Source organism: Pteropus alecto, unplaced genomic scaffold, assembly GCF_000325575.1.
Source record: "Pteropus alecto unplaced genomic scaffold, ASM32557v1 scaffold11, whole genome shotgun sequence".
Classification (NCBI taxonomy): Eukaryota; Metazoa; Chordata; class Mammalia; order Chiroptera; family Pteropodidae; genus Pteropus; species Pteropus alecto.
Genome location: NW_006431956.1, coordinates 1,861,189 through 1,872,304, shown reverse-complemented (window position 1 = coordinate 1,872,304; position 11,116 = coordinate 1,861,189). Strand labels below are relative to the sequence as shown.

General features: G+C 50.9%; 1 protein-coding gene across 1 annotated transcript in view; it reads right to left on the bottom strand.

The window, feature by feature from the left end:
- ITIH2 (inter-alpha-trypsin inhibitor heavy chain 2) overlaps window positions 1-11,116 on the bottom strand; it is a 28,694-nt gene that overhangs the window by 13,658 nt on the left and 3,920 nt on the right. The window contains exons 4-9 of the mRNA XM_006906954.1: window positions 10,545-10,714; window positions 7,498-7,602; window positions 5,624-5,786; window positions 3,564-3,671; window positions 2,779-2,907; window positions 1,289-1,405 (exon numbers count right to left, since the gene is read on the bottom strand). Of these exons, the coding sequence (XP_006907016.1) occupies window positions 1,289-1,405; window positions 2,779-2,907; window positions 3,564-3,671; window positions 5,624-5,786; window positions 7,498-7,602; window positions 10,545-10,714 (792 nt within the window). The remainder of the gene's footprint in view (window positions 1-1,288; window positions 1,406-2,778; window positions 2,908-3,563; window positions 3,672-5,623; window positions 5,787-7,497; window positions 7,603-10,544; window positions 10,715-11,116) is intronic.

The window sequence follows — 11,116 nt, the reverse complement described above, 5'->3', positions numbered from 1 at the left end:
AAAGAAAGAAAAGGAAAGCTCTTTTTCATAACAGCACCACTGAAGACACTTTTACACTTACTATGTTTGTTGTTTATTCTCCGAACCCTTCTTCTAGAATGTAAGCTCCATTAGCTCCTTGAGGGCAGGGATGTTTTTTTTTTTAATGTTTTTGGTTGGTTTCGTTACTGATGATTAAGTGCCTGACACGTAGTGGGTGCTTAATAAATATTTATTAAAGGAAGGAAGGAAGGAAGGAAGGAAGGAAGGAAGGAAGGAAGGAAGGAAAGAAGGAAGGAAGGAAGCAGTGAATAACTGTTGCATTAGGGCATCGGCTCTCAGGTGAGGGCAAAGGCCCCCTCCCAGGGGACATTTCGCAATGTATGAAGACATTTTTCATTGTCATGACCTGAGGGGGTGGTGCTGCCGGCAGCCAGTGGGGAAGAGGCCCCCAGCGCCAACAGCCTTCGACACACAGAGCGGCCCCTACAACAAAGAACCGTCCAGTCCAGATGCCAGCAGTGCCGCCGCTGGGAACCCTGGCGTTGGAGCGTGAGCACACCGTGCGGGGGACGGAGCACACTGTGCGGGGGACGTGAGCACACCGTGCGGGGGACGGAGCACACCGTGCGGGGGACGTGAGCACACTGTGTGGGGGACGGAGCACACCGTGCGGGGGACGTGAGCACACCGTGCGGGGGACGGAGCACACTGTGCGGGGGACGTGAGCACACCGTGCGGGGGACGCATCTGTTCCATCTTTTGGGTCCCAGGAGAGCGCGAACGCGTGGGTGGTCAGACACGGTTGTTGAAGGAAGGCAGGGAGGGAGGAATGAGTGAATGAATGAAGACATGGACAGTGGCTTGTTCAAACTGGCTGGCTGGATGGACTGATGAGCAAAATAAAAAATTTCCTCGTTTGTTTTTTGGAATTTCATCTGCACCGTCTGAGGCCGAATGCTCCTAGGTCGAGCTCTAAACTGGGAGACGCGACACAGGGTGGCCCTCCCCGCCCCCAGAGAATTCCGGGACGATTAGAAAAGATTCGCACAAGATGATTCGCGCGCCATAGAGCTACTGTGAACGGGGGCAGGATGTAGGGAAGACGCCACGCAGAGGGTCAAGAGACTATGAGGTTATACAGAGAAGCCGTTTTCAAAAAGCCTGGTTTGGGCATAAATTTTTTCTGTTCCTCAGCGCCCCGGGCTGTGTTACTGTCGCAGCAGCCCGAGCGTGAATGAGGGCGCCTTTGGGGGGGATCAGGGACGGCGGGGGGCCCCGCGTATCGCCGCCGCCAAGGGGCACTTACTTGTTTCATTTTTATCCCCCACATCGAGCCACTGACGTCGATGACAAAGAGGATGTTTTTGGGAATCGGGTCCAGGTTGTCGGGAGCAAAAAAGTGGACGAAATATCCGTTAAATACCTGAAAAACAGAACACGGAACAAACCATCGCCAGCGTTGGGAGCGCGGGAAGACGGGGGCCTGGGAACCGAGAGAGGGGAGACGCGTGCTGCTGAGCGGGAGGCGCGGTGGTCGTGAGGGGAGCACGGACCAGGCCGCTCGGCGTCCTCCGGCCTGTCCCCCCTCCCATTCCTGCGAAGGTCCGAGCCTTCTCGGCAGGCTGCCCCCTCGCTCCTCGCTCCTTCGCCCACCCTGTCCTCATCCACGGCCTCTGTTCCGGGCACCGTGTTGGCCACTGTAGACCCCCTTCCCCGATGAGCTCACGAGCCCGTGGAGGCCCCAGACCAGGAGGGCGGCTCAGGGCGTGAGGTGCCACCATCAGTCAATAAAGGCTCTGAGAATGCCCAGCGCGGGAGCCTGGAACTCAGACAGGTGGCTAGTCCCAAGGAAATGGCATCTACGCTGGGCTCTGGGCTCCAGTGTGAGTTTGGGCTTAGCCTGCCGGGGTGGGGGCCGGACCAGGTTACGGGGGCAGGGTTGGGGCGGAGAGTTCAGGAGTGGGCAGCTCTGGCCGTGAGTGAACACGGCTCGCTCGGGGCCACAGAATCTAAGAATCCGGGCAATTAGGGCAGATAGCCAGCAGGGCAGATGGTGGAGCCCCCTCTATGGGCATTCTGGGGAGTCTGGGTTGTTCTTGGGGTGATGGCAGGCCACTCCAGCTGGGTTCCACCCTCTCCGTCTTCCGTTGTAGGCTCTAATGATGGGCACCCCACAATCTCTCCCCGCCGCCCTCTGATTCCTTCCACCAAGACTCGACGGGGTCCAGCTCTAGGGTGTGCAGCTGTGGACACCCCGCTGCACTGTCCCTGGAGAGAAGCACAAGCTTTTGGGTGCTCTCCAAGGGCTCTTACGTTAGCTCAGGAGACATGGGAACACACAGCTAGGGCACAACACGGGGGAAAGGAAGCTTCAGGAATCGCGCGAGGAACATCCATCAGACAATTCACCATGGGCCCGGATCTGTCTGCAGGCTTTGGACGTTCTGCCCTCCCAGCCCCTAACCTCTGTGCTCTATTTGCTGTCTAGCTGCGCAGGGCCTTGGAAAGTTATCAGAGACTCCCGTTTTATGATTGTCTGTTGTTCTTCGCACGAGGTATTCTGGAAATACCTTTCCGGGATGAGAACATGAGACGCAACGAGCCTTTATTCCGTTTTCTTGCCGTGAGCGGGCGATGCTCAGCGACATTTAAAGAAAGGTGATGTCGGCCCCCGACTCTGCAGCCTGGTCACCTGCCTCGGCAGCCGGCAACTGCCCAGCGGCCAGGGAGTCTGTTCGACAAGAAACAGGTCCTCGCCCTCGGCGAGGTGGCCCTCGCGGACCCACGGTCACCCACCTCAAGCTCCCCGGCCTTCTGCTCTCTCTTGACGTCATACACCACCACCAGCTCCCCGTCCACTGCGGTCTCGGAGCAGCCGGAGCATTTTCTTTGCTGAGCTATCGTAGGCTTGAAGGAGACGTGTGCCTGGAAAGGACGGTGACATCAGGGCCCGGTCTCTGTCCCCAGCCCCGTGCGGGGGAGGGGCTGACAGCTGCAGAGGTGTGGTCCAGTGACCCACGGTCATTCTGCACCCAGGCGGCATCAGTAGTCCTGTTTCGGATGGAAGGGACCACGAGAAGGCACGGGAGGGGAGCATCTGCCAGCCCCCGGGGCTGTTGGCCAGGTTTCCGGCCTTTTTAAGAGATTCAGAGGTTGTCTCCCTTCCCCCAGGGAAAACGTGGCTGCCGGCTCTAGGAAGAGTTTGTGAAAAGCTCTTAGAGGAATCTGACTGTTCCCTAGCTGGGTATCCTTGGCCGTTAGGGCAGAGAGAGTATCTCTTGCTGTGATTAATGGACCGCACCGTATGTTATGTGAGAGCTGTCTTTTAGTTACTGGTCAAGCGATGACTTGGGGGAAATGCGGCTCCAAAAGAAACAGTCCCTGGTTAAAATGTAATGAAACAATCGGGAGTTTTGTGTATCCCGTGGGAGACCCTAGACTTTGCTCAGGGATCACGGCCTCTTCATGCAGTCCACTCGGCTCAACACCTGACCGCTTTTCTAGTCCCCAGAGGACAGGAGGAGAGCAGAACCCATGCCTGCCGGCCACTCAGACTCTGCGACATGCAGTGCTCATGGTACCTTTTGGTGTCCTTTAGACACGACCGGAACACCATCGAAATGGCCATCGGATGTGTCAGGAACATGAAGAAATGTCAATCCCTGAGGCTCAATAATCCACACGTCCACCTAGGGATGGGAAAGAAAATTACTCAGGGCATCAAAATATCTTTCAAGTCTTTTCGAGCAAGAAGGACAATGACTAAGTCCTCTGCTGCTCTTCTCATCTTCCGGGTCTCCCAAAGATGACCCAGCACGGTTCCGAGATCACTTCTGCATGTTCTTTAAATTCTGTGGGATACGATGCATCTCGCCATGGGGGCTGAAGACCCCTCCAGCAACTCAGTGCTCGCCTGCTATTGCTTCGTTTCCCTGGGATTTAATTCCTTGTCTCATTCTAGTCTTTCCCTTCTATTCTATTCTATTCTATTCTATTCTATTCTATTCTATTCTATTCTATTCTATTCTATTCTAGTTTCTTTCCATTCCATTCCATTCCATTCCATTCCATTCCATTCATTCATAAAAGCATTCCTTTTGTTAGGATTAAAAAAAAAAAAGGAAAGCCATTGTTAAATAAGTCTGGATTTACTCGGTAGATCTGTCAATAACAGACCACTACCCCACATCCTGGGCCTTTTAATTACTTTTCTGTCTTCTTGCTTCCAGCAGACCTACTAGGAGGGAACCCTTTTTGGTGATCCTCGGCAAAACCATAGTCACAGCTGCCATTTCTCTCTATATGCTCTAAGTGCTGTGCTGAGCACATCACACGTATGAACTCATTTAACTTTCATTGATATTATTATCACGTATTATTGTTCTTACTTGTCATTTCTCATTTTATGGATGGAAAAAACAGAGATTCAGAATGACCCAGCTAGGATGGGGCTGAGGCACGCTACAAACCCCGAGTCCGAGCTCGTACTACTTCATTCGCTCCTTCTTGGCTTTGAACAGCTTCGGTCAGCTCCGTCTCTTCAGTTGTCATTGTCACACTGTTCTTTAGCCCCATCCCAAAGGATGTGACACTACCCTTTTCACGGATGAAGACACGGACACTCGGGATAACTTGTCCCACGTCAGAAGGCTGGTGCAGTGTGCTGAATGACAGTGCCCCGAAAAGATGTGTCTACATCAAATCTCTGGTACCTGTGAGTGTCACCTCACTTGGAAATGGCTCTTCACAGATGCAGTTAAGAATCTCGAGATGAGATTAACCTGTGCTAACCAGGAGGCCCTAAATCCAATGACAAGTGTTCTTATGAGAGAAAAGGCAGAGGGAGATTTGGGACACACAGAGGAGGTGTTGTGACTACAGAGGCAGAGATTGGAGGGACATGGCCGTGAGGCCACATGTCAGAGAATGCCAGCAGCTGCCAGGCACCAGAAGAAGCACAGAACAGACTCTCCCCTAGAGCATCTAGAAGCGTAGCCCTGCCGACAGGTCGATTTTAGGCTGTTGTTCTCCAGAACTGTGAGAGGACATATTTCCATCGTTTTAAGTCACCCAGTTTGTGGTCGTTTGTTACAGCAGTGCTAGGGAACTGACACAGCTCGTAAGAAGCCGAGCGGCCATTGAAACCTGCAAGGAAGTGGCCTGGGGACGCCAAACCCGTAACCTTTTCCGTATACTGCCGATCCGAGTGGCATCGAGCACCACAGAGTGAGGGAATTCTAGCTCGCTTCCACAGAGAGGGTGCCGAAGAGACCGAGTATCGTTAGATCCGGGAGATATCGGGCTGCAGAAAGAGGAAACACCAAGTCCCAAGCCTTTGTATGAAAATTAGAACTGGACGTGGGAACTTACTTCCGTATCCAACTCTCATATCAGTGGCTAAGAAAAATCCTGAGCTGGAGTGAAAAGGCAAAGAGCAACGGATCTCATTCAAAGAGGAGTAGAAAGGTCCGTGATGTTGCAGGAATTCCCAGGCAGCAATAACAGTGAGTAGAGAATTTTAGCAAACACTTTCTTTTTACCAAGCGTCACCTATGTTCTTATTAACACCGGGCCTCATAACAGCTGCAGCTCTTAAAAAACAACAACAACAAAAAAAACACACCGGGCACATCACGCTCACCTCCAAGTGCTTGGCCAGTCGCCCCGGCTGCAGGTGAAGCCTGTGCTCGTACGACCCCAGCTTCCGCCACTTCACTTCCTGGTAGTGAAGTTCAAACTGCACCTTTGCTCCGGGGGCGGCGTTCACTTCGGTCTTGAAGTTCTCCATGTCCAGAGCCCTGCTCCTAAAGGCGCGAGCCCCCGATGTGAGTCAGCACGCGCCCCGCCCAGCGCGAGGCCCACCGAATACCGAGCCCAAGGATCTAGGCAGAGGGTGTCCAGGCTGTCCTGGGCAATGACCCCTGCTCAGCTGGTCATGAAAGTGAACAGTAGGGACGACAGAAATAACCGAAGCTGCCAGGGAAACTGAATCCCATCAATGGTTTCTGTCTCCTCTCCCACCTGTTCTTTTTCTTCCAGAGCTGCTTACAGATCTGAAGGTCACTTGCAAAGGACTACCAGTTATCGATCCCTATTAGGTGCCAGGAATTTGACACGTGTCATCTCTAATAAAGCAGCTCTGCGAGACAGACATCGGTGCCCTCGCTTATCAGATTAGAATACAAGCGAGGCTAATAGAGAGTTAGTAACCTGCTCGAGAACGGGGTGCGGGGGTGGGGTGCTAGCCAATGAAAGGGCCAGGACGCAGACCCAACTTTAGACGACTCCAAAGACACGCTTCCCCTGTGGCACTGGACACTCATTCAGAAACGAGAAATCATCATTTCATCGACGTGACTATACATATTCCCAGCATACGACCTTATTTAGTCATGGCTGTATCAAGTCCAGTGTCGTCATTGATCTCGAGGCATGTAGGGTTTTAAAGAGAAATGATCAAAAATGAGGGTGATTCGAGCCTTAAGATGAACAAGGAATGATTTTTTAAAAATTCAATGACTAAATAAGGGAGATGTGACGGTGAGAATGGGTACCGTGGGACGCCAGCTTGGGATATCGGGGAGCTGAAGAAAACAGAAGCGGGAAATAAAATTCGTTATTTATATTGTCGCCACCTATATATTGTGTATATCAAGCCGCTTCTATATTCTAGGTTCCTTGGTCGCCTCCTCCACCCGCTGGCCTGCAGTTGGCTGCGGTGTTGCCGGCACCAGGTACAGAACCGGGTACGGAGCTCAGTGCATCTTCTTTGAATGGATAAAGGCAGGAAGGAAATGAAAAAATTTCAAGTGAAAGTACATTGGGGAGGTGGAGGAGGAGGGGCTGAATGACGGGGGGCGGGGTCTGGCGGGAGACTAGATACGCAGTGTGAGGGGTGCTGGCTTTCTTCCGAGCCTCTTGCTCGCGAGGCCGCTTTCTTGAGGGCGGTTTGGCATTCTCAGAGTCTCAGTTATGATTCCAAGGAGGAAACCAAGCCGCATCTAAGCTAAGTAACAGGCGCTGGAAAAGGCTCACCCCGTAAAAAGAAGGCAGAAGAAATGAAATTAAAAGCAGGACTAAAACAAATCCCAAACCTTCCTTTCTGAACACAGTCGCTAGTGAACATCTCCGGATTTAGGGGCGCCCTCCCGCCCCCGCGAGGTAACTGAGTAAGTAGCTGGACTCTACGACGGGCACCTGCTCCCCGCGGATTCACGCAGCCGCGCGCCGCGCGCGCCACGGCGCGTCCCAGGCTGGGAATCTGCGGCTGGGAACAAAAACACGCGTTCCTTCCCAGGTGGGGTGACTCCGCAGGTGCGCGCGGGGCCCAGCCCAGTGCGGGGGGCGTTGTCGCCGGCCCCCCCGCACTGCCGGACAAGCTCTTTCAGCAAAGGGCCCCGCCCCGTGGCCGCAGACCCCGCCGGAGTAGCAAGGGGGACGCGTCGCCCGCTCGGCCGGAGGGCCGCGTGGCTTTCTGGGCCCTCGCACCCCGCGGAGACGAGACCGAGTCCTCACCTCACCAGCCCCGTGCTTTTGCCTTTCGCCCTGGCCTGGGCGTAGAGCGCGCGGCCCGCGGTCTTCTCCTTGATGGAGCTTGTGAACGTCGTGCCGTCCACAGTCCTGAAAGCGACAGACAGACACCCATTGGTCTGCATAGTGGATTTAGCAAAACAAACCCCAAACAAGCAGACAGGCCAGCTGGGTGGGTTTCATGCGTGGTAGGGGTGATCGAAGGAACAAGAAGAGAGACGTGGGCGGGTATCGTAGACAGGAGTCCCTTGATCTGACAGTGCGATTTCAGAGGGACTCGTAGGCCTTCGTTCTAAAAGCCGACCCTCGCTGCTGTTGCTTGTTTTTAAAATTTTTCCTCATTTTCAAATCTTACCCTTCAGGTTAAGCATTGTTCTCTTTGGGTATCTCTTTTGAATCACAAATGTGCCTAGGACAGGTGACTGATACATTTCGAGTTATCTGGCTTACACATGGTGGATAAGATCAGCCTTTAGCAGTTATGGATCTGGCATAGCTGGGGGCGTTCTTCTCTCCTTCAGGGTGGCAGAGTCAGGAAAGATGGAGGACGTGCTGGTAAACCACGCTGTCTGCGGAGTTGTCATTTTCAAATCTTACCCTTCAGGTTAAGCATTGTTCTCTTTGGGTATCTCTTTTGCATCACGAATGTGCCTAGGACAGGTGACTGATACATTTCGAGTTATCTGGCTTACACATGGTGGATAAGATCAGCCTTTAGCAGTTATGGATCTGGCATAGCTGGGGGCGTTCTTCTCTCCTTCAGGGGTGGCAGAGAGTCAGGAAAGATGGAGGGCGTGCTGGTAAACCACGCTGTCTGCGGAGTTTGCGTTCGTCCCTCTGACGCCTTTCTCTGGGCCCTCCGCCTTTGCCCCTCTGTCTCGACTTCTTTGTCTCTACCCCGTGACTTGTAGCTGGCTGTCATATAATTCGTACCAAGTAGTGACAGGTCAGAGTGGTGGCATCGCAGAATTTTAGAAACGAAAGGCGGCTCGCGGCGCTCGAGTGGGCGGCATCTCCCCCCAGGAAGGAAGTTAGAGTGTTTTAGGTCCTTCTGATGACTCAGAAGTGCTACTGGCAAAATAGGAGGGCACCGGGAATGCCAGACACTGCACTATGAAGGACAGTTCGGTAAAAATTTTCCTGCCCCAGACGCCAAGAGTATGCTTGCTGAGGCACACTTCTAAGTTCGCCTCTATGTGAGAGAAATCAGAGCCAAGGAGACAAGTGACTTGCTCAAGGTCACACGGTTGGTCAGAGAGCGAGCTAGAACTGGGCCCCATGTACCCAGGTCAGCACTGTTTCCATCAAATCATACTAAGGTTCAAAGACCAAAGAGTCTTTAAGACAAAAGGAAATCATCTCTAATAGTAGAATATTTGGAAACTTGATCGAAGGGCAGAAGAAATACTTTAGATATGAAGGTCTGCATAACGCATATCAAATTGTGATGATATCTTCCCTGGTCTGATAAATTTAGCCCCGTGTAGAGGGAAACCAAAATAAATCTATATTTACTCTTCTGTCTTTTATCACCTCAAATCTTCTAGGAAATGAGTTGAGGGAAAAAGAGAAATAGAAGATATACCTAGCATGAATTCTGGTTTTGGGAATTAAAAATAAGAATTTATTAATGTAGTTTTAAATATAATTTTCAGACATGGCATTACAGAATACCACTACATTAAAGGTCTTCTTTCTACATTTGCTTTTTAGAAAAGTCTGACGAAAAATATTTTTTGAGTAAATTTCTAAGCCAAATCAAAGGATATCAAATCAAAGCTACATAATGCCTCTTTTCCATCTACTTTTTTTTTGTTCGTTTGTTTAGGAAATATAGTTTTCTGTCTCTACAGTTTTTAGAAGCCAGCGTGCGTGGTATTTGAGCTCTTTATTTATTAATACTTATCATTGGTATATGAGAGACAATAGCAGGTGAGAAGTAACGCAATATAATATCTGAACAGAAAATAGCCAGACCGGATGCAGGGCCTTGTGCTCCGTGCTAGACAGCTTGAAAAGGACGCTGACCAAGAGATGCACCCTCTGGGACTGGCCACCTGAAGCATCGGGGGATAGGAGCCATCCAGTCACTTCGAAGGACATTTACCCTTGATAAACGAAGCTGCCGGGTGGGATATTAATTGGCCTTCATTGTTTGAAAGGCATTGGAGTCATGTAAAAAAAAAAAATTTTTTTTATTGTGGAACTCTTCGAACATACAAAAAATAGAGAGAATATTGTAAGAAACATCCTTGAAACCATCACTGAGCTACATTATCAATATTCAGCCAATCACAGTTGTCTACACCTCGCTGCTTCCCCCGTCTGGTCACCTCGAGTCTTTCGAAGCAAATCTCAGACAGCATCTCATGTCACTCTCATCATCCTCAAACACTTCAGTATGCGTTTCGTAGAGAATTAAAAGGAAATGCATGAGCGGGAGGCATTGGGTAGAAAATGAAACAGATTTCAGTGAAGTATAACACATAATTCTAACTGACCGGTCAGCCATTGAGTGAATTGCCCTGTGAAGTAGTGAGTTTATCATTAAGGAGGTATTCAAGTCAAGCCTGGCTAACGGTGGCGTAACAGAGGAATTTGATCACTGGACAGATGATTAGTTTTAATCAGTGATCCTCTTTTTTTTTTTTTTTTCCGTAGAGAAACATGTGACAGATGACACTAAACTACACACACTCTTATATGGTGTCCTGGAAGCCAGGGCAACTTCATATATTTCTACCCCCTAAGAAAGCACATTAAAATTCAAGTATTTCGGAGGTTGTTACCATAGAGATGGTTTAAAGTCACTTTAAATTATTAGAAATGAAAAAGCAAATCTTTCACAAATTCTGATACTTTGATCCAAAGCCAATTACGGGGACCCCCCTCCGCGATGCCCCTGGGCATCCGGTGGCTCTACAGAACTGAGAATCAGAACCCCTGGAGCAGATGCCCGGGAAGGGCCGTTCTCGCCGTGATTCTGTGCGTAGAGCGCGCCCAATTTCAGGTTCTGAACGGGAGTTACTCACATAGAGAAGTTGGAGATGAAGGCTCCCTTGGGAATCTGCACGTCGAACACGATGGTCTGAGGCTGTGGGGAGTTGTTCACCAGTTTGCTTTGGATCATGGTGTTGGCCACACGAGAAGTGATAGTGGACCGGACTTTGTAGCTATAAAGAGTGACTTGATCAACATCTTCCTGTAGTTGGCGAGAAAGAGTAGCTGTACTCAGAGAAAACCTGCACGGAACCTCACTAGGTATTGATGCTACGTGCGGTACATTTTGTCGTGCACTATTCAAAGGCATTGTTAAGCGTACGGCATTCTTCTGGCTTGAAATACCCCTGGGGGAAGCCCGCTTTTGTTTTGAGGTATTTTGAGATGCCTTTCAGCTCTACGATTCTATGAATAATGATTTTTAAAATTAGAATGCGATCCAGGCAGAAAATAGTCGTGGGAGGCAAGATCGGATTGAGAAAGTACGGGAAATAACTTAGAATGCGGGCCAGAGTGAGGGACGGGATACGGGACCACGGGGTTGGCAGGGGACCTTCGCTGCATCTCCAGAGTGGGGTGCGGCCAGGGGTGCGGTAGGTGGAAG